At 42.5% G+C, this 23,366-nt stretch overlaps 1 protein-coding gene across 6 annotated transcripts in view; it reads left to right on the top strand.

Annotated features, from left to right (window-relative positions):
• LRRK1 (leucine rich repeat kinase 1) overlaps positions 1-23,366 on the top strand; it is a 57,160-nt gene that overhangs the window by 16,591 nt on the left and 17,203 nt on the right. For 4 of the 6 annotated variants that reach the window (XR_006104652.1, XM_042475295.1, XM_042475296.1 and 1 more), the window contains 18 exons: positions 1,104-1,275; positions 1,676-1,855; positions 2,719-2,867; positions 3,328-3,554; positions 4,188-4,315; positions 4,622-4,785; positions 7,194-7,331; positions 9,090-9,202; positions 9,285-9,361; positions 9,890-9,916; positions 10,910-11,039; positions 11,668-11,780; positions 13,269-13,483; positions 14,359-14,523; positions 16,532-16,704; positions 18,229-18,349; positions 19,540-19,699; positions 20,203-20,479. Coding sequence is in view for 5 of the 6 variants with exons in the window: in XM_042475295.1 (XP_042331229.1) it covers positions 1,104-1,275; positions 1,676-1,855; positions 2,719-2,867; positions 3,328-3,554; positions 4,188-4,315; positions 4,622-4,785; positions 7,194-7,331; positions 9,090-9,202; positions 9,285-9,361; positions 9,890-9,916; positions 10,910-11,039; positions 11,668-11,780; positions 13,269-13,483; positions 14,359-14,523; positions 16,532-16,704; positions 18,229-18,349; positions 19,540-19,699; positions 20,203-20,479 (2,729 nt within the window). In the remaining variant the exon portion in view is untranslated. The remainder of the gene's footprint in view (positions 1-1,103; positions 1,276-1,675; positions 1,856-2,718; positions 2,868-3,327; positions 3,555-4,187; positions 4,316-4,621; positions 4,786-7,193; positions 7,332-9,089; positions 9,203-9,284; positions 9,362-9,889; positions 9,917-10,909; positions 11,040-11,667; positions 11,781-13,268; positions 13,484-14,358; positions 14,524-16,531; positions 16,705-18,228; positions 18,350-19,539; positions 19,700-20,202; positions 20,480-23,366) is intronic. The other 2 variants (XM_042475300.1, XM_042475299.1) reach the window with 2 other exon arrangements.

Below are 23,366 nucleotides of genomic sequence, written 5' to 3'. Positions count from 1 at the left end.
CAATTTATATAGCATAAGAAATTTTTTGCTAGCAGGTTTCTCAATTCAGCCCAATATTACCTACTCTGAGTGGCAGTGGCTGTACTGGGCCACAGTCAGAGAGATGTCTTTTACCTGATCTCTTCAATTGAATGTACTGGAGACTGTGCTTCACCACTTAGTTTTTCCTCCAAGGATTTTCAAGTCTTTATAAGATAGTCAAACATTACAGTGCAATAACAAATATAACAATAACCATAGAGTGTGATGTTACCCGGTGATCATTAGTTAAGAACACACGTTTGTGCATCTTTATTCCAACATATAAATGTTGGTTCCCCAATTTTGGTCCTCCGGATGTTTTGGACTTCAGCTCCCAGATTGCTGGCCAAGCTGAGTGGGGCTTCTGTGAGATGAAGTCCAAAACACCTGGAGGAGCAAAGTTTAGGAACCATTTATCTAGGCAGTAGATCGGTGATCCTTCCCATAGGTTGGTGATCCTTTTATTTTGGTTCCCTGACGTTGTTGGAGCACACCTTCCAGAATGCTTGACCGTTGGCCATGCTAGGTGAGGCTTTTGGAGGTGGAAGTACAACACCACCTAGGGACCCATGTTTGGGACCCAAATTTAGGCACCAAAGCTAAAAGCAGGTTTCTTAGGTATCTTTTTTATCCCTTGTGCTTTTCAACATTAATGTTAGGTGGGTCCCATGGTGATTCATTGTTGAAATGATTCATTGTTGAAGGGAGTTCCCAGGGAATTGTCCGATTTGGATTTTCCAATGCGGGCACAACGGTATTATATATTAAACCACTTGCAATAATTCTTCTTCTCCTTGGGTGGGATAGTTCCCCAGACACTCTTTTAGTTCTCTTGGTTATTTTGGACCTGTTTCCACAGCATGTATGGGTGACAGTCATTTTCTAAAATTCCCAATGAGAAGACTGACTGCACTTGGTTTATTGTATGACTGATGCTTCGATAAGAGAAGTAGCACCACCTTACACAAACATTTAGAGGCAGCTTATGAAAGTGAAAATCCTTGTTAGTGGTTGGATTCAGTTCTCTTGACACCATTGGGATTCCTGTATAGTGTATATCATCTCTTCTCCTCCCCCAACAGGGCCACCTCTTAAGTCTATCGGCTGCCTATGGGGACCTGCAGGCTGTGAGGTATATGCTGAAAGAAGCATGTGTTGTGGTGCCCCTTGAACCCAGTGATGACAACCCCGCTGTCATGGCGGCATATTTTGGGCACAAGGATGTTGCACAAGAACTCCTGGATTCTGTTCTCGGTAGGCTGAGTCTCCTTGTCCCTTCCTTGTTCCTTCCTTGTCTCCAGTATGTTCTATCATGAGTACCAAATCTGCCCCTTAAAGTGGTATCACATTTTGTTGTTGTTGTTGCAAATTGCCATGTGTAAGCAAAGGATAGGATAGGATATGCAATTCAGGGATTTGTAGTTTGGTGAGATATTTTCTCTTTACTGTGGCACCACAACTACAGTTCCCAGAATTCCATAGCATTGAACCATCATTGTTAAAGTTGTGTCAGCCTGGATTATATCTGCACTGTGGATGTATTTTGTGCTTTTTAGTTTTTCCATTGAAGGTATCACTGTTTTGTGGATTTTGTATTTTGTTGAATGGAATAAGTATTTATTTAATTGCAATCTGTGAACAATTGTTTGAACAGGTCCTTCCAGTGCCTTGCAGCTTCTGAACTGGATGCTTGCTATTGCATGCCAACAAGGCCATCTAGAGTTAGTCAAATTGTTAGTCCTGACATACAAAGCAGATCCAGACAGCTGTGCAGTAAGGAAGAATGAATTTCCTGCTCTTATCCGATTGCCTCTTTATGCAGCTATAAAAGCAGGTATGTTACCATGGGCTCTGTACAAGCTCTAAAAAATATTATCTTCCTGGCAATCCAAAAGGTATCTGGCAAAACTGGAAGCCAAACTTCAAAGAGCATGTTCTGCGTACGGACACTGAGGTCTAATCTGCACTGCCAGAAATAATGCAGTTTGACATTTCTTTAGCTGCCTTGGCTCAGTGCTATGGAATTCTGGGATTTGTAGTTTTGTGAGATATTTAGCTATATCTGTATCAGAGAGCTCTGGGGCCACAACAGAATATGAATCCCAGGATTCCATAGGATGGAGTCATGGCCGTTAAAGCAGTGTTAAATTGCATTAATTCTGCAGTCCAGATTAGACCTGAGACTATTCATTGTCCTAGCCAATTCAAAGCTTGGAATATTATATATTCCATATATATTACATATACTGTATATATTACATATATATTCACTCCTCTTCTGTCTGCATGCAGAGACCACAGACATGGGTGGAAGGAAATCCACAGCTGACGATCCCTCCATTGGCCAGTTTCCTGCTTAGAGAGTGCTGAGTTTACTCATAAGTGGTATAGACATATAAATGCCATTGCTAAAGAGGGACTCTCTTTACACACACACACTCACACACACACAAACACACACACACATGTTCACTGTATCTGGATCTTTTACTTAAATAAAAAAACTACATCCATTTTGAGGAAACACACTTATCATAGTAGTTTCCTTTTAAAAATTCCTGTATATTTTTAAATTAGTTGTCGCCGTGAACAATTTGGCATTTCAGATGTTGTTGTTTTCATGGTTGTTTAAAGTTGGAAATATAGTACACACAAAGACTGCTTGTCTTGGTATTTCTTTCCTGGGTTCTTTATTAGGATATGAGGATGTAGCTGCCTTCTTGCTTGAGCATGGATCCTTCTTTTGTTCCTACATCTTGATGGACTGCCCTGGTTCAAGCAAACGCCTTCTTCGGAAATATTTTGTTGAAACAACCATATTACCCAAGAGTGCGCCTGCAAAAGCAGTGAGTAGCTGTGTGTAAACTGAAGGCGTTTAAGGGAATGGAGCATCTCTCTCTCCTTCGGTGGATGTGAGGCTGAGAGCAATTCCATCCCTTAGCTCTAGCTCACAAATAATTAAAAACAATACAGATTAAAAACTGTTGTTGTTGTTGTTGTGTGCCTTCAAATTGTTTCTAACGTATGGCAACCCTAAGGCGAAACTATCATGGTGTATTTCAGAGGCTGAGAGTGTGCAACTTGTCTAATGACATGGCTTCCAGTTGCACTTAACTAGATTTGAAAGGTCAGGTCTTGGACTATAGTTCACTGTGCCAGGCCGGCTGTCTGGGGATTCTGGAATTTGTAATCCGCCCCAAAGCAACTCTTCTAAGCTCTACATTCAGATAGTGGCAGAATGTCCTTGGTGTATCTCAGAGATTCAACACCTCCCTTTAAAATCTTCTCTGTTGCTTAAATCTTCAGGCTCTCTTGGTGAACTGGTCAAACCTCAAGCTTCCTTGGGTGGATCTCGATTGGCTGATAGATATCTCCCACCAGATAACTGAGCTCAACCTGGCTGCCAATTGCTTGACCTCGCTCCCATCCATTATCCCTTGGGGACTGATTAACCTCCAGAAATTGAACCTCAGTGAAAACCGATTAAGTGAGCTGCCTGAAGTCCACTCTTCAGATGGAATCATGTGCACAAAGTATGTGTTCTTACCATTAGAACTGTCATCTGGAACTAAACGTTTAGCATGAGCCACTTTTTGAATCAACCAAGGGTTGTGTTCAGTTTCTCCATTGGCTAGTTTGATAGCTTGAGGTATGAGCAAGCCTTGTGAAGTGACCAAATTAGGAACGCAAGGATTAATCTGATTCATCCAAACCAGAACACTATGGCTAATGGCTTTAGAACCAGGACAATGATTCATATATTCATCCCATTTATTTTCTGCCTTCCTTCCAATGAGTGCAGTGGAGTCTTCTTCTTTGGAGGTTTTTAAGCAGAGGCTGGATGGCCAGCTGTTGGGAGTGTTTTGATGGTATATTCCTGAATGGCAGGAATATTTTGTAGGACTCTTTACCATCTGGTTTGAATAGCAACCAACACTGTGGCAGGGTTATTCCTTATGATACATGCAAGCCCTTCTTCTTTGTTTCATAATCAGCGGTTGAGGGGAAGAATGCAGCCCCATAGCCTCCCACAGTTGCCATGACTTAGGGCAAGATCCCACAGAGGAACGTCTTGGTGGGAGACAATATGTTCATTCTAATTCTCTCATTTCTATTAGATTTTACTTGACGACCTTCTCCCCCCGTGTTCTCCTTTGAATCCACAGGTTGCTCGAGGTTGACATCTCCAACAACAGGTTTCTCAGTCTTCCTTCAGGATTCTTGCACCTCTGCAGACTCCAAAGGCTCGTTGCTGCCAAAAATTATTTAGAAAGGTTATTTGATGAGGACATCGGTGAGTCCATCTTGGTCTTGGAATTCCTAGTTGACGCAAATTATGCACCAGGCCATTTTTCACTTCTGGATTGGTGACAAAATGGGGGAGGCAGAACTACGTCTTATTAAGAATGCAGGGAAGCTAAGCACTATAATCACATTTTTAAACATAGCCCCAAGGTAAGGTAAGGGTCCAGTTGAGTTGAGTTTGCCTTTCCATTTCAATCTATATCCATTTCAATCTGGTTTCAGACCTGGCTATGGGACAGAGATAGCTTTGGTCACCTTTGGTCAAATCTGTTGATGTTCCTTTTTCTTTTTAAAGGAATTAATTGGATTGGATTAAGGAAACTGCAGGAACTGGATGTCTCAGACAATAGATTATTGGAATTATCCACTCAATTTCTTCACTGTCTGAAGTCACTGAACATCCTCAATGTGACCAGGAATAATCTGAAGGTGTTTCCTCAGCCATGGGCTTGTCCCTTGGTAAGTCTGAACTGCTGGCATGGTGGAAACAGTGTCAGACCAAATAGATAAAATACTGTGACCATGGATGCTGCATTAATGGCCTAAAGTAGCTGAGGGATGGTTGATCTTAAAGGAGCCCTGATGGTGCAGCGGTTAAATTCCGAGTATCGCAGCCACAATGTTGTGAGTTCGATCCCAGGGCCCCAAGGTTGACTTAGCCTTCTATCCTTTCCTAGGCCGGTAAAATAAGTACCCAGTTTGTTGGTGTCATGCCCAGCCTGGAAGATGGCTTGGAGGACTCAGAGGATGAGCTAGAGCCTCTGGGATCTGAACCTATAATGGAGGAGCCAGAGCCCCAGGGGCTTGAACCTGTAATGGAGGAGCCAGAGGCTGGCCCTAGTTCTGCTGGAGCAGAGTCTATGGCCCCTCCAGAGGTTCAGCAGTCAAGTTTGCCTGGTGCCGAGGCTGTGGACATGGAGGAGGATCTGGGCAGTGTGCCTACCTTCAATGAGCGTCGAGCAGAAAGAGAGGGCCTTCGAAGATCTCGGAGGCTTTATCAGAAACGTCTTCGTAATCAGGCACAGCTGAAGGCCAGCTCCTTGCCTTCTTAAGCACCTGGAGCATGTGTGGTTCTTTGCCAGTGGATATCTGACTCTTTTAGAGGAAAGACTCTGTCTCTGGCTCCTTGGCTTCTTGTCTTGACTACCCGGAAACTTGACCTTGGACTGCTTTATCTACCTGCCTATCTGTTACCCTGAACCTTGGACCGTCTGACAATTCTTCTGGTAAACCCTTTTGGCAAAGCTACTGCAACTCTCCAGGACTGTGTAGCTTACATTGACTTTGCTGTGCTGGGAGGGGGTTGTTTGTTTGATAACTAGCTGCTTTATCAGCCCTTTGGCTGCTTTCCCGGACAGTTGGGGGCAATTGGCTTACAGATTGTAAACTGCTTAGAGAGTGCTGAGTTTACTCATAAGTGTTATAGAAATATAAATGCTATTGCTAAAGAGGGACTCTCATGCCCCAGGAGAATATGGAGATGCAGCTTCAGCATCTGCATTTGCAGAGGAGGAAGAAACCCCAGAATTGCCCAGGTGTTAAGCAGTTCAGGTCTTGGCTCTGGCAAGTGTCCAGTTCCAGTTCTAGCAATGGAAATCACAGTCACATATTGACACCTTGCTCCACCTGGGTTTTGGCTTGCATTTCATTGGCCAAATCTTCAGTGATTTGGAAGTAATGATAACTTCCTGAAATCACAAGCTGTTCAGCAGTGGAACAGATTCCCTCAGGAGGTGATGGCTCTTCCTACCAGAGATTTTAAAAAGGGGAATGGATAGCTACCTGTAGCAGCAGATTGGCAGCAGATTGGGCTAGCAGACAGCTGGAGTCCTTCCAATACTGTGATTTTATTCATGGCAAAATATCATGTAGTATAGCCTTTTCTGTTGAGTGTTTTGGTGTTTTTTAGGTTGCAGGTAGAGCAAGTGTGACGTAGTGGTCTGAGTGTTGAACTGTGACTTTGGAGAGCAGGCATTGAAACCCACTGGGTGACTTAGGGCAAGTCACATTCTCTCAGCCTCAGATGAAGGCAATAGTAAACCCCCAAATCTTGCCAAGAAAACCTTGTGATAGGGTTGCCATAAATTTGGAAGTGACTTGAAGGCATGCAACACATGCAGGTAGAGGAACCATATATATAAATGCTTTTGCATGGATGAAGATAGCTGGCAGAGAATATATTTCCTGTGCATAGAGAAATAAACCTCTCTTCCAAAAATTGTTTTATAGTGTAATCCAGATTCTGTGCTAATAAAGATGAGTTCTGCATTGTCAATAAATTATGCAGCTTTAGCATATGTGCATCTATTACACAGTTTCAGATAAATTGGTTCTGATTCTGTTAGTTCTAGAGAAAGACAGATATATGTACATATCTCATCCATGGTGAAAGAGGTTCAGACTTTGCCCATTGATTTCTATGACTAATTCAGGATACTAGTGTTGGTTTCATAAGGCCCAATCTGACTTGGAGCCCATGTGCCTAAAGTAACACATGCTTCAATATCAGTTGTGCAAAACACACTTCAGAAATAGATGTTTTAGATAATTTAGGAATTTTAGATTTCTATAATACCTCTTTTTGTTAATTTTAATCATAATGCATTTTTATTGCAATTGTGTGTTTGATTTGCACTGTGTGTTTTGTATGTTGTAAAGTACCCAGGTATCATCTGATAGTTTTTAAATAATACACAATATTTCCATCTCCAGCTCTCACTTCAAAACTTTGCTAGTCACTTCCAAACCTCTCCTGGCATTCATAAGGACTAGAAACATGATTTAAAAATAAACACAGACACCAAAAAGGTGAGATTCTCAGCACAAAGAATTCTGTTTGAATCTTTGTTTTTTCCTTACCTTTCCAGAAATGTTGCAAAGCATCCAGAAATACATTGGAATCCCTGCCTGATACTTTGGCTGTTTTTTGGAAAAATCACCTGAAGGAAGTAGATTTTTCTGAAAATCTTCTGAAAGAGGTTCCCCAGTGTCTTTTCCAACTGGAAGTAAGTGGGAGGAACACTGTCATCACTTGTAATTTTCTTTGAATGCAAATGCTTCCAGATAGATGGCTCATAGCACCATCAAGCACAAGCCATTCTGCTGCTATCTGGCCTTTTACTCCTTCACATTTTTTGTAGGGGCTGCAGTTAGCTTGAATAAACTGGCATGGATCCCTGAGCGTTTGATAGCATAAGATTCCACCTTGCATGTTTGAAGTCTTTCTCCATTTCTCATAATGCATACTTTCTTTGTTTCCTTGAAGGAGGTTGCATGTGTATCCAGCCATCTGAGCACTAGATGGTGCTCCTGTGACATTTTGTTCTACCTTTTCTCTTCAGTTTTCTCCCAGGGTTCATGAAATCCACAGTAATTTAGGAGCTGGGGTTCCTAGCAAGTTTTCAGTCATTTCACTAGTTGCATCATTATATTTCATATAGGAAGCCACCTGAGTACATCTCATATTTTATATTATTATTGTTATATTTATATTGTTATTCATTATTTTGTGATTGTAAACCACCTCGATCCTCTGGGAGAGGCGGGCTTATTATTATTATTATTATTATTATTATTATTATTATTATTATTATTATCTAGCTCAGTATTGCATGCATGGACAGGGCAGCTCTCCAAGGTTTCAGGTAGGGGTCTTTAACCAGCCACATCTGAAGATGCCAGGGCTTGGAAACTGGTGCCTTTTGCATGGCAAGTATGTGATCTACCAAACTGCAGTGGGTCTTCCCCCAGAGAGATTCTCTACTGACCAAAGGTCTATAGAATCATGGATTTTTGTAGCTTACAGTATACCACAAAATTAATAATGCAAAGCACGCTTGATTTTCTCCTTCCCTTCTCTTTCTTGGGACTGTTTTTGTTTTGCTTCTTTTGGCCAGGATGCAGTCGCATCCCTTGGCAGATGGAAGAATCCTATATGCTTATAGGATTTTTGGAGGAAGTGGATTCCTCTCCTTATGTTGCCCTTAATATCTTTTCCAGTGGGTTTGGAAGCCCTCAAGGGCAGAGTTTCAAGTAGAATAGAAGGCTGGGGGGAAGAAGAGAGAGAAAGAGTTTTTTTAAAGTTGTGGGGTTTTTTGTTTGTGCAGGGCAAGAAATATCTCTTTCAGGATCCACTGCCAAGTTTCTTCCACTAGTGGAAGGATCCAGTTGGATCCTGGCTTTTGTTTATTCTGTAAAGAATAAACTTGACACCACTGTAATAAATCCGGGGTTGTTTACATGTGACTTTAGAGCTGCCAATATTCCTGAGCTAAATTGCAAATGCTTTTTTCGAAGAGATTATCAGTTCAGACCTCTGGCATGGATGATCTTTCCTTTCCCAAGTTGCCTCCTGGTTAGGGAAGAAGAAAGAGGAGTGTGTACATACATATGTGCATCCATGCATACACATCCACACATACATACACAAGTGGTCCTGCCCAAGTGATGCTCTTGCCATGCACACAACTAGTTTCAGCCTTTCTTGTCAGCACACAAGCCTAGATGGTTATGGCTTTCAGCAGAAAATAAAAATGAAGAGTATGTTCATATTAGGTGATTAAAACTATAAACCCCAGGAATCTGTAAAGATGGAGCCGGGGCAGTTAAAGTGATATCAAACTGCTGTTTTTGTGCAATGTGGATACACTCATCGTATAAAGAACGCATGAAGCCAAAACAGTTTTGCCACAATCTTTAAACCATTATCCTTCACTAGTACAGAACCCCTGTCGGCTCCTCTAATTCTCCTCTTTCCATTTCAGGTTTTGGTGTCCTTGAAACTCTCTGGGAACCAGATAGTCACATTACCTTCTCCAGAGAAGTGGACTTGCAGGCAGCTAAAATCTCTGGACCTCTCAAAGAACCAGCTTGGAAAGTGAGTCCGTTTTGTTGATCCCAGGCTCCTACCGCAGCGGAGGGCTTTTTGTTTCACTGGTCTTTTGTTTGTTTGCCTACAGAACGGATGAAGGGGTCAAAACTAAGCGGATTGCATTTTTCACTACTAGGAGCAGAGGCCGTGCTGGCACTGAAACAGGTATAGTAAGCAAGGGATGAAGAGTCTAGGCCTTTCTCTCTCAACTTTATGATAAAAGAAAGCCAAGATGCACCAATAGAGAGATAGCTTTCTCTTTGCTTTTCTGCATGATATCATAGCACTTCCATTCTCTTTCCAGAGGGAGGTGGTCGTAAAAGCATACCTTTTGTCAAACAGATTTTTCCAGCACAACAAAAGACACACTTTTATGACCATATCCCTCTGGAAGGAGAATGGAAGTGCTACAGCGTCATGTGAAGAAGCAAGGAGAAAGCTGCTTCTCTCTCTATGCGTCTCAGCTTTCTTTTGTCATGCAACAGGACTTGTGAACTTGCTCCTTTCTGTGACACATCTGGTGGGGACAGGAGAGAGGACTTTCTTGGTGGATGCTCCCAAGCTTTGAAACTCCCTACCAGGGAACCTAGGCTAGTCTTTGGCAAAGACCTTTTCATTTATTTCAGTCTGTTTTTCATTGTATTTCAACACGATATTATGTTTTAACCATACTTGTTTCTTATTTGTTGCTAGCTGCCCTGAGTGCCAATTTTTGGGCAGGTAGGTGTGACATAAATTCAATAAATGAGAGCTGGTTAGAAGCTTATAAACAGTCAGTCCAGGTGCCAAGGAACATCAATCAATCAGTCACTTTATTTATACCCCACCTTTTCCCTAAGAGAAAGAAACAGGAGAAGCCTGTGTAGCAGACGTCACTGTTGTTCTTTCCAGTTAGGATTGGGGCCCTCTACTCCTCCCAGATGCCTGCAAAGAGGAGATGTCAGCAATAATATTTGTGGCTGTTGCCATCAAATAGGTTATTTCAAGTCAAATGATTTGTGATTGGTTTTACATACAGTGGGCCCTTGGTATCTGCTGGGGTTTGGTTCCAAGATCTTCCATGGATACCAAAAGATGCTCAAGTCCCATTAAATACAGTGGCATAGTAAAATGGTATCCTTTACATAAAATGGCAAAATCAAGGTTTGGTAGTTTTTCGTGGGTTTTTCGGGCTTTGTGGCCATGTTCTAGTAGAGTTTCTTTCTGACGTTTCACCAGCATCTGTGGCTGGCATCTTGAAGATGCTAGCCACAGATGCTGGCGAAACGTCAGAAAGAAACTCTACTAGGAACCATGGCCCCAAAGGCCCGAAAAACCACAACAAAACACTATGGATGCCAGCCATGAAAGTCTTCGAATTCAAGCTTTGGTGTTTGGAATTTATACTTCTTAAAAACATTTTCAAGGCATGGATTCTTGAATCCATGGATATGGAGGGTCATCTGTTGTCATTGTAGATAAGCCATGTGGGAAGCAGCATTATCCTAGAATGGTCTGTTTAGTATCATCTCCTCTGTCTCCCAGTGGTTTCCCAGTGTCTTGGGTAATTTTCCCCACCTTCCATGACTTGATCCTTTTCAACTTGGAGGTGCCAGGGATTCACTTGGAGATATCCGCATTTGAAGAATATCCTTTGCCACCGATTTACATCCGTGAAATCAGACCCTGCATCAATCTTTTTAATAATTAGATTCTGCTTTTTCCTCCTTCCAGGATCCACCTTGGAGTTTCCTGAATATCTGAGCGAAACTCTTGAAGTTCTCTACCTGAATGACAACCAGTTAGACTCCGTACCCCATTCGGTCTGCCTCCTCAAAGGGTTGTCAGAGCTCTATTTGGGAAAGTAAGTCCAGCTAATCCAAAGCAACATGGAGTGCCTTTAATTGCCACTTTAATTGCCATGGCTGCATCCTGTGGAATCCTAGGATTTGTAGTCTGGTGAGGTGCTAGAGTTCTTTAACTGGGAATTCTAAATGTCCCTCCTAAATGTCAGATCCTAGGATTTTGTAGGATGCCACCATGTCTGTTAGCGGGATCACGGTGCAATAAATAAGTTTGGCTCATTTCATGGAAAATGTAATTGCCAGTCTAGTTTTTATAGCCGAACTGCAAATGTTAGCTTTTGGGCTGCACTGCCAAGAATCCCTCAGTCAGTCTGGCTACTAGTGAGTGGCAGAGAATATTTGTAGCCCATCATGGATCAATATTTGCAACCATGCACTTGCATTAATGTGTGTCCTTCCTGCTAGGAGCATTTGCAGTCCTAGTCACCTTCCCATCTCACTCATGTTGTCACAACTGTTGTTATTGTTGCTTTCTTGGTTGCACTAAGATTCCTGGAAAGTTTTGCCAAGCTGAAACGTTTGGGTTTGCATCCAATTTTGTTCCTCAAGAGTAGATTTTTGTGCAGCTCAGATGTCAGTCCCCCCTCTCACCAAATGGGTGTGTTATATATATATATATATTTACAGCAATGCAGGCATTCATGAGCTTCCTCCTGAACTTGGACAACTGGCTAATCTTTGGCAGCTGGATATTGAGGAGCTAAATATTGGCAACCTTCCTGCGGAGATCAGAAAAGAGAGTGAGTCTGTTTCTTCCCTATGGTTTATTAGTGTCAGCTGTTTGCACAGAGAGGGAATCCAAAACCAAGCCTTGTTTTATTTATTATTGAATGGTGGGGAAAATGGGATGGAATCTGTCCAGGCTGCACTTCTCTCACAATGGAATTCTAAACCTAGAACTTTCCATTTCATCCAAATTCGGCTTGATCAGTTCATTTTCAAGTCACCTTTTCTCAGCAGTGGCACAAGAGAAGCATCGCTAGGCATGGGATTTTCCTCCAGTGACTGAACATAATTGAACTGTGAAGCCTTCAGGCAAACTCACAATTAGAAATGCAGCCATTGCATGGCTTATATGAATGAAGCATTAATAGTTTTATTCATTTTTTAGGAATCCTGATATTGCATTCTCTTCAGCAGAGGCATGCAAACCCTCCAGCTATAGTCAGATTGCAGTCTCCTATCAGCCTTAGCCAACATAGGCTGCATCTGCATTGCAGAAATAATATGATTAGATATCACTTCAACTGCTCAGTGTTGTGGAATTCTGGAATTGTAATTTGGTGGGAGATGCCACAATAAACTACAATTCCAAGGATTCTATAACATTGGGCCACGGCAGTTAAAGTGGTATCAACCTGGCTTATTTCTGCAGTGCAGATGCAGCCATAGCTAGTGGCAAGGAGTGCTAAGAATAGAAGTCCAACAACATCAAAAGCCCAGAGTATCCATGCTCTGGGGCTACCCTGACCTACCCCAATACCTGGGGCTCCCCATCCCAATGCCTGGTGGCTGTCCATGTGTGCGTACTGCTGTGCTGCCTGCCACTGCCACTTGCAGATGTCGCTTGCTCAGTGGTCAGAATGAAATGCCCAGCCTTGATCTCTTGGCTGGTCACCTCATTCTGACCTCAGAGTGAGTGATGTGTGGCCGCAGTCGTGGGCAGCACAGCAAGATGCATTTCAAACAGCCATCCTGGCATCAGAACAGAGGACTTTGGATCTTCTGGGAGGATCTAGAGCAAACAGGGAGCTTTTAAAATACATTGTAACAAGGGTATCCTGGATTTGGTGCTAAACAGGCCTGCCATCATCTGGACTGTTCATGCCAGTCTCAGGAATTTGGCATTGCATCATCTGGACTCTCCATTGAGATGATGGGGGGGGCGCATTTTATTTGGCCTGTGTAGACCAAACCGAACCTCCCATGGGAGGAGGAAAGATTCCACAACCTAGGAGTAGCCAATACAGTTGGTTCTCCATATCCATGGATTCAACCATCCATGGGTTGAAAATATTATATATATATTCCAAAAAGCAAACATTTATTTTACCATTTTATATAAGGGACATCATTTTAGTACATCATTGTATTTAATGGGACTTGAGCTTCCGGATTTTGGTATCCATAGTGGGTCTTGGAACCAAATTCAAGTGAATACCAAGAACTCACTGTAGTTTTCTGCTGTCACTTTAGTTTGACCATTTTGGCATTCCTATGCCTACTAGGTCCCAAGACCATTTTAGCCTACCTACGAGCCCAGCTACGCAAAGCGGAGAAATGCAACCTGATGAAAATGATCGTCGTGGGACCCCCACGGCAAGGAAAATCCACGTTGATTGAGATTCTGCAAACAGGGAAAGCTTCCCCATCAATGCCCAATGATGCTACGATCCAGACCACAAAGTGGGAGCTTCAGAAACCATCTGGATTCAAATCGAAGGTAAACATGAAGAGACTCAAAAGTTTTCTCTTCCAAGGCAGGACAAGAGAACTAACTGTGCCTTTGAAAAATGACAAAAACCAGTGATGATAGATTTACATTGATCCCAAAGTTTTCGAGGTTTTCCTGAGTTCATGGCTGTTGTAAAAGTTTCAAATGGGGAGACATGGCCTACTTCATCTTTCTTGTCTTTTACTGTGGACAGTAGAGTCATTTTAACTCTTGTAGAGCAGTGGTGGATAAAGCTTTTTTACCCCTTAAATGCTTCAAATGCCCTCTAGATAGTATGGGGAACATTTTCGCCACATCTCCCTGGGACAATTTAGATCCAGGAGAGACCTTTTTTTTTGCAGCAAGAAATGACTTCAGCTCATTTCTGTTGTTGCCTAAAGTGATATCTTAATATCCAACCTTAGTATCTGACATTTAAAAACTCAGCCCGCATCGGTTTAAAAAGCACGATGGCACAAAATGTTTTTACTTGCTGCTGAAAGGAGAGTAATGTTTACCCTCCCCTAGATAAAAAGAGGAGGCAAAAGATGCCTGCTTTACAGACCAAAGGTAACTATGCAGTCTTTAAAAAATAAGGTGAATCCATATTTAATGAAAGAACGTTAGCGATCATGGTTTTCTAGCCACAGCAGAGGCATGGTTCCTTTGCAGGGAGCAATTAGCTTACATTTCCTGTGCAGAAGTGATAGCCACCCTTGACAAATGTGTCTTTCTTCACCCAGAACATTGATACCCATTGATACACATTATGGAGATATGCAGGGTGCGAGTTCATTATGCATTGAGCATTATCATCTCTGTCTGATTTACTTTAACTGCAGTGGGTGTTGTCTCTCCCTCAATGTTTCTCTTTGTCCAACTAGATGGATTCAGTTGAGTTTAACGTCTGGGATATCGGGGGTCCCACCAGCATGTCAACAGTCAACCAGTGTTTCTTCACAGATAAGGCCTTGTACGTAGTCGTCTGGAACTTGGCACTCGGGGAAGAAGCTGTTGCAAGTCTTCAGTTTTGGCTACTGAATATTGAGGTAAGCGGGAAGTTGCGGCTGGCTTTCAGACTGTTTGGGAGATACTGCATGAAGAATCCAGTATTCCAATAGATTAAAGGAGACTAGTTTTAGAATTTCTTTAATAAGACTTAGCCAAACAATTATTCAATTTAAATTGTTCTAACCTAGGTGTTACAACACCTAGCTAAGCTAAGAGAGCCAGTATGGTGTAGTAGTTTGAGCCTTGGACTATGACTCTGGAAACCAGGGTTCGAATCCCAGCTTGGTCATGTAAACCCATTGGGTGACCTTGGGCAAGTCACACTGTCTCAGCCTCAGATGATGGCAATGGTAAATCTCCCCTAAAGAGACTTGCCAAGAAAACCCCATAATAGGTTTGCCTTAGGGTTGCCAGAAGTTGGAAATGGCTTAAAAGTACACAACAAGAACAACAACCTAGGTGTTGCTTACTAGGAGTTGCAACTGACTCTAGTCAACAGCCTACAATAGCAGTATTCTCCAGCAGAGCATGTTGTAGGATTCCAAATGAAATTGATTTTAAGAGACACATCAACCTGATCACTTGGTTACTTCCAAAATGCTTCTGAACTACAAAGCTGATTTTTTTCAAAGGAGGTAGAATTCATTCAAAATTATTTGAATCCTGATCTGCCTTTCCATTGAACATCTTGTCTTTGCATTGCACATCTCATCTGAATTAAACTCTTGCCTGTTTAAGCAGAAGACCATTTTGGTCAGTTAGATTTTCTTTGAGCATTTAAGCTATCCAATGAAATCAACTAAGCCTACAGTTTTATGTACCGGGGACCCTTCCCATCCATAGGGATTCAGTTCCGCATGGCCCCCACAGATGTCAGAAATGTGGACTGTCACACCCCATATTATTCAGTGGTAGTGCCATGTACACTGACGCATCTGGATGTCCCCATGCATGCATCACCGTTGAATAATATAGGGCATGGTGATCCGCAGGTGGTCAAATCTACAGGTTGCCAATCCATTGATAGGAAGGGTCCACTGTACACACATTCCTAAGAATAAGGCCCACTGAACACCATGGGACTTACTGTAATGAAGCAGGCCTGCCTTACCAAGGAGGATGAGATGTTGGTCACCCATTAGCTAGAGTGAGCAACTCACATACTCAGTGGAGTGGATGTTGTTGAGGTAGTTAGATTTTCAGGATTCCAGGAGTGAGTTACAGAAAGGAGAACTCCTTTCCAAATTGTAGGGTCATATCCTGCCCACCCGTGGCACGTAACTTGGAATATGTGACCATTTTGGGTTCTCCCTAGAAGAGTCAGCTCCTTTTAAATGCAAGAGGGGATATCCATGTTGGCATCCACCTTGCCAGGACAGATCCCAGGTTTCCATAGGATGGAGGCATGACAGTTAAAGCTGCATTAATTCTGCAGTGTGATAGCAGCCTTAGTGATTCCTCATCACCTTGGTGATTCCTCACCAATTCCTCATCAGGGCCCATGAGATTGCTCAGAGATGTTAACAGAGGGGCATAGATTTTTATTGCTTTATTTCACAGCATGTTGCTAACTTTTCAATTAGTATTCTTCAGCCTCAGTAAAGCTATCTGACTCACGGAAGGTGAACCATTAGCCAGCTCAGTTATTCCAGAGCTTGAGGGTTTTTCCTAGCGCTTTGCCCTAGGCCTGAAAGTTCTCAGTATATCCAGGGATTCCCCTGGTATTGAGCCATGGAGGGAAGGGGTGGTTGTGGATATTTTGCTGGGTTAATTTACTACCTCCAGGTCATTCAGTGTAAAAGACAAAGAGACTGGAGAAAGAGTGTCTGGTTTTTACTTGATTCCTGTATTCCTCCAGTGATCTGTTGGGTAAAGGTGGTCCTTCAAAATATCCTGGCCCAAAACCATTGAATGATTTCAGCATTTGATTGGAACTGAAGTTTAGTAGATTACATCGTATTTTTGCTTTTTGCAAAGGTTCAAAATGTGAGGAGACATACTTGGATCCAAGAAAAAGCAGTGACACTAGAGGTTTTCTCTTTCCAGGCCAAAGCACCCAATTCGATTGTGTTGGTGGTGGGAACTCACCTTGACTTGATTGATACTAAATTCCGGGTTGAAAGGATCGCCACCCTGAGAGCATATGTCCTGGCTATCTGTCGATCTCCTTCTGGCTCAAGAGCAACTGGTTTCCCAGATATCACAATGAAACACTTACAGTAAGTAAGGTCTTGTTTTCCATTAACTGTACACTCCCCACTGCACACACAGTGTTGTCACATCAGCCATCTTCTTGACATGCTAGTTTCCTAAAGGTAGAGATAATTTTCTTTTTTGGAGCATCCACTCATGCAATCTTATGTTTGCATGCTGAAGCTGTAGATCCCTATAGACCATACCATATATATTTTTCCTGAGCTTGTGTATTAGATGTAGATGAATAGGGCACAGTGTTAGCGTCCTGTACCAGGTTCATCTTCCTCAGAATATCTATTGGCCAGACCTTTATAAATAAATAATTTTTTTAATGGACTTGGTGTCCATAAATTAACAGGACTCTTGCATGATGTTCTTTCTGTCTTCAAGTTCTCTGTCTCTTGCATGCCACTTCTCTTGCCTTCCTGTTTTCATCAAGGCTGAAAGATTCATTCAGATCTCTCCATCTCTGAGTAACACTGTTCTCCAAAGTCTACCAAAGCTTCTTTCACAACCTTCTTCTAAAACTCACTTGACTTCCGGCAGCCCCTTTCTCATCCTATTCCCACACTCTCCTGGGGTACTACGATATAGTCTCTCCCAGTTGTCTCATGTCTCCCTAAAACAATTTCTTTCATTCACAATCCTTCACCTAGAACTGACTGCATCACTGCTCTTCAGAATGTAAGATTGGGATAGGCAGTGTGCTGTTTGGAGTCGCTTTGAGATATGAGAAAGCTTTTGTGGGCCAGAGACAAAAGTGCTCTTATCTCCAATCCCTGCCCGAGGGTCTTCTCCCCTCACCCACCATCCATGGTGACTGGAGCTTTGGAACAGAAGATATAGTTTGTCTCTGCAAAAATTGCTGTTATATTTCCCTCCCTTCCACCCTGGAGAATATGTGGGGAGTGAGTAAGAGTGCAGCTTTGTGGCAAGGCACAAAGAAGACTGCCTCTATACAGCAAGAAGCAAAGAGACCAGGAGGAGAGCGCGATAGAAGGAAGGCAGTTCCCAAGCTGCAAGAGAGGTTTTTGAAAAGAGGCTTTTACTGACCTGATACTGAAGGCCTGAGCCTTGTGGTTCCTTACAAAATAGCACTTCAGAGGGACGATTGTGCCAACCGCCACAAGGCAAAGCCCACCCCCAAGCCCTTAGTTTTACAAATGCACCACAGTCAAAGCCCAACAGTGAATGTAATGAGCCTAGTTTAATAATAGGGAAGAGGAGATGCAGCCTGGCAGCCGCTCTGAAATCTAGTGAATGTGTATATAAATAACATTCTTTTAGATCTATTTTAAAAAATAATGCCATCAGCCATTGGAGAGATTTATTTATTTATGCTTATATACTGCCCCTTACTATTGGGGAAAGGCTTCTTCTGGGGTCGAGAACATGGCCATACAAGGTGTCTGAGGGTACTGACACGGTCCCCTAGGAAACCAATGCAGACTCCAAACCCCCCGACAATTTTACTCTGGATAGCAACCCTGAGAAGCTGTTTAGACCACTATGTGATATTAACATCTCTTTGTTGGTTTGCGTTGCAGTGAAATCTCATGTAAGACACTAGAAGGTCTGGAAGGACTGCGACATCTGATCTATCACATCACTGTGAACATGAAGGACGCTGGGAGTTCTATTGGCTCCCAAAAGCTTGTTGGGAGATTGGTGTGTATAGTCATTTTTAACTTGGATGGTAAATTTTGTAGCTTTTAGAAAACATATCTGCCCTTTTCAGAAGTAATAGTCTTGCTGGCTAGTTTGTGTAAACACAAGGTTGATGCAGGTTGGCATTCATAATGCACACCCTCCAACATTTCATAGATAAAAACATGTGCGACCAGGTGACATCAGAGTGTGGTCAGGATGGCAAAAGTTGTTAAATGAGGAAGAACACACAAGCTAGGAGAGGCCGCAGCAGTTTGCTTTTGCCTGAGCCCATTGGGAAGGGCAAGACTTTGCTCTCTCCTTTTGAATTAATTGAATGCAAACTACTTCTGTGAACTCAATTAGCAGCAATTGAAGCACAAAGGGGGAAAGTCAGAGGAAGGCAGAGAAATTGGGGCATTTTAAAGGGAAATGAAAAAGTGGCATGACAGAAGATGAATTAGGACTGGTTCTGCCAAATCAGAACAGTTGAGGGAGTGTGATAACGTCTGACACAGGACTGGTCCATGCAGTCCTTGTTTGCATTCATTCACACTTTAGCAATACTCCAGAAGGAGAGATGCTGCATCTGACTGTATTATCATACGAAATGACATGATTCTAGCTTATCCCCCCCAGCAATCTCATGCAACAAAAATTTTACACCAATAAATCTTCTGCAAAAAACCAGAAATGTTACCCAACAATGTTGCACAACAAAAGAATTGCATAAGAAAAATCTTGTGCAAAAGCCGAAATCTTCCACAACAAAGATTTTACACGCATAAACACAAATTGCACAGAAAAGAGCAATTGTACACAAAATATAGGAAGATGATTTTGTTGTGTAAGAGTGCTGTTTTCTGTGCATTATTTTTGTTGTGCAAGGCTGTTGTTTTTGTACAGCTAAAAACCAACGATGTGACACACACATAAAAACCTATATGGCTACTTAGAAATTGGTTTATTGTGCACAAAACCACACAATTCTCATGCAAAAACCCCTCTGCCTATTTCTGTGCAGAATAATTTCCAAAATTGGCATGTGCAAATATTGTGTGGAAACTGTACAGAAATATTTTGTCTCCTCACTGGAGACAAAATTGTAGAAATCATTTGTTATCCCTTATAGCAACCAATACTTTAATGTTAACATCTGTAAAACATGGCAACTGTTTTGATGGCCATTGATTTTCAGTATTACTTAACAGATACCAAGGAGTTACTTGAGCCTCCAAGTGTCCATCATAGGTGAGCAACAGAGGAGAAGCCAAAGCGACAATGTACAATATCTAACAGACAAGGAAATAGAGGAAATCGTAGAGAAAACTCCTGGCAATGACATCAGGGATCATGAGGATTTGCAAGCTGGTAGGTCTACATGTAATAACTCCTTGAAAGCCAATAAATACAACAGGGTTAGGGAATCCCTGGATCTAACCCAGCATTCCTGGGGTCCCAATTCAGCTCTTTGTGTTCCTATATATTGCCATGCCTCCTTTCTAATAACAGCACTGTTTGGTGGTTCCTTTAGCATTTTGCAGTGGAGAGGGTGCCCAGACATTGCAGTTTTTCCTGCCTATTTTCCCCCATTGCTTTGACAAAATCCTTCTTCTCTTCATTGGCACACCTGGTGCCCACCTTGTAGATGGTTGTGTTCAGAGAGAAGGAGCGGACAGTAAAACCTCTGCTGCTGGGTTCCCATTTTTGTTGGTGAATTTCAAGATGTACCTTCAGCTTCTGAGCTATAGTGACAACCTTACACACCTCTACAACATCATTGCTGTTGCTGTTGCTTTTGCCGTTGTTATTATTATTCTCACAATAGACTGTTGTACTCCTGACCTGACCCCCGTGTTTTCCTTTCACCCCAGCCATGAATTTCCTGATAGAAACGGGAACGCTGTTGCACTTCCCAGATACAAGCCACGGCCTGAGAAACCTCTATTTCCTCGACCCAGTTTGGTTGTCGGAATGCCTGCAAAGAATCTTCAACATCAAAAGCTCAAAGTCAGTTGCTAAGAACGGCGTGATCAAAGCTGAGGATCTGCGGATGCTACTGGTTGGGACAGGGTTCACCCAACAGACGGAAGAGCAGTATTTCCAGTTCCTTGCCAAGTTTGAAATTGCGCTGCCGGTAGCCAACAACAGGTACACTGGTAATTGTCACCAGAAGTGTAGCTAATCCAGGCAGCTGGAAACAAAGTGGGAGTAGGGAGAGGTCATTCCTTTTGTCCAGATGTTTATTTCAGCTTTAGTTGTTTGTGGAGATGCAGCAAAATTGAAAGAGTGCTAGCATATGTTGGAAATGGGATTTTGTGTGTCCAAATCCACTCCCTCCAGAATCAGCAATCATGTGCTTCGTTGCTTTCACTCCTATCCCTTCACCTGCCCCAGTTCTGGTCAATTGCATGCACCTCTGGATGGAGTGATTGTGGTTTCATTGCTCCTCCCTTGGGATCTCCAGAAGTATTTGGAGATCTTTGCTATAGAATTGTTCCAACCTAGGCGATGAGATTCTTAAGGCTGATCATAAGGAACTGTACACATTTTTTAAAAGAAGCATTTATTTTAGATACCTCAAGCTTTTCTGTCTTGTTTTTCTGGCTTAACAAGCCATTGCATTGCTCCTCACACTTTGTTCGTCTCTTCTCTCCCACCTCAGTCTCTCTTCCCCCCCTCCCAAGCCAATTACTGCAAAGAAGCAGATTGCTGTCCCATCCCTCGCCTTCCTCTTCTTCGCCCACTCTTTTGCAGCATCTTCAAGCAAACTTTGTGACTGTTCATTGACACCAATTGCTGTGGTTAGTTCATTTTGACAGGATGCTAGCAATTACCATCTAGATTGCCCAAGAGGGGTTTGCAATCCTATTGTTAGCCGGAAAAGCAATTGTCGGTTTGATCAGCTGTGAAGTGTAATTGGGCACATTCCCAATTTGCACCTTGCATGATGCTCCAGCACAGAAGGAGATCTGTTTTTTTGCACTTCAGTGCTGTTGCAGTAAAGCAAAGGTTGGCTGACTGGGGGAGGATAGGGGGCTGCATTAGCTACAGGAGACTTTTTGGGAGCTGTCCTCAAATGCTACAAACATCCTCAGGGTCGGGATGGTTTTCCACCATGATTTTAGGCCCCCAGGGGACATTTTTTTAAAAAAGAAATGAGCAAAAGGCATCCCCTGTTTACCTTCTGTTGTTAAAAAAGACCTCACTTGGTTTTAAAATGGCCCAGGGGGATCACAAATGTGGCAAAATGCGCCTCATTCCCTCTAGGAAAAAGAGGTGTGTGGTCCTGGAGGCTGCAGGGAGGATGCAGGATGCACTTTGCTCTCCCTTAGTAAAGCATAGCCTATAAAGCAGAGATAGATAGATAGATAGATAGATAGATAGATAGATAGATAGACAGACAGACAGACAGACAGACAGACGCTTTAAGAATGTTCAGCTTGCTTAGCATATGTACATACATAAATTAAGATACACATCAATATACATTTCTTGTTGTTGTAGTGTGTCTTCAAGTTGCTTCCAACTTACGGCAACACAAAGGCGAATCTATCATAGGGTTTTCTTGTGAAGTTTCTTCAGAGGGGGTTTGCCATTGCCTTCCACTGAGACTGAGAGCATGTGACTTGCCCAAAGTCATCCAGTGGCTTACGTGGCCAAGCTGGGTACCGAATCCTGTTCTCCAGAGTCATATTCCACGCTGGGTCATATATTATATAGGTTAGCTTACATTATAATACATTAACATACATACATTAACATGTTAACATCAACATACAGTAACTCAACAGTTCTGTGAGGTTGATCAGTTCCACGATCCCCATATTGCTCAAAGGAAGAGGTTTTGAACTGAGGGCTTCCCTTCTTATAAGTCTTAACCTTAACCAGTAAGTTTTGCTGCCTACCAGAACTTCTTTGGTCTGGAGTCTTCCTTTACATGATGGAAGAACATGCTAAGTCAGACCATATTGTCTCCTCTGGATGACAGCAGCTATCCTGTGTCTCATTGCAAAGGTCTCTCTGTTCACCTGCTACTGATCCTTCAAACCGAGATGAGGGGGCTTAATTCTGGGATGGAAAGCAGGTGGTCTGTCTCCCAGTAGGGTTCCCCTTGCAGTACATATTCTATGTACTGGTGGCACAGTGGTTAAATGCCCATACTGCAGCCACTCACTCAAAACCATAATTGAAACCATTGCAAGTTCAATTCCAGTGAAAGGGCTCAAGCTCGACTCAGGCTTGCCTCCTTCTGAGGTCACTAAAATGAGTACCCTGCTTGTTGGGAGCAATTAGCTTACCGTTGTAAATCCCTTAGACACTGTTTGTTCAGTATTAAGCGGTATATAAATGAAACTGTTTGTTATTCTATAACGGAGTAGGACAGCATTTGACCCTTGAGTTGAATTGTCATTGGCCGTCCTCTGAGTTTTCAGAGTCAGGCATCAGGAGACTGGCAGATTGCTGGCTAAGATGTCACAAGGAGGATTTGTGAACCATCAGGGTACAGACTTTGTTCTTAAATTAATGGCTCACTTGAGCGATCTGGCTGGGTCCCATGTTCTTACCGAATGCATCAACAAAAGGGGATGACAATTAGGGAGACGGACCAGTTTCAGAGTGTTTTATAGTTATATTAGAGATGCTGCTTTGTGAAACCAAAGTCCTGAGAGGTATTCTGAGGACAGCAGCTTGCTCCTTTTTGTGCCAGCATCTTATGTGGAATGGAAATTCAGCAGCAGTTGAAAAAAAGGCACACATAATGGGCCTCTGGCACCAATCTGCTGAAGTTCCTGCAGTATCTGTTTGGTCATTAGAAGTTTCTCACTGGCATATGTTTGCCTGGAAGGTATCCTTGAGACATTTGTATGCTTAAGGGAAATGAAGAAATCTGTTAGTATCTGACTGTATTTTTTTTTTAAGGGAATCTGTTTTTCGTGAGCAACACAAGTACTCCATGTTTATGCTCAAAGTGCTTTCCAAAAGATGAGCCTCTAAGCTGTGTCTATTCTTTGCCTGTCTCTTTGTGCAGGATTGT

The sequence above is a fragment of the Sceloporus undulatus genome, chromosome 6 (assembly GCF_019175285.1).
Source record: "Sceloporus undulatus isolate JIND9_A2432 ecotype Alabama chromosome 6, SceUnd_v1.1, whole genome shotgun sequence".
Classification (NCBI taxonomy): Eukaryota; Metazoa; Chordata; class Lepidosauria; order Squamata; family Phrynosomatidae; genus Sceloporus; species Sceloporus undulatus.
Note: the sequence above shows the minus strand (reverse complement) of the source record. Positions and strands in the feature narration are given on the sequence as shown.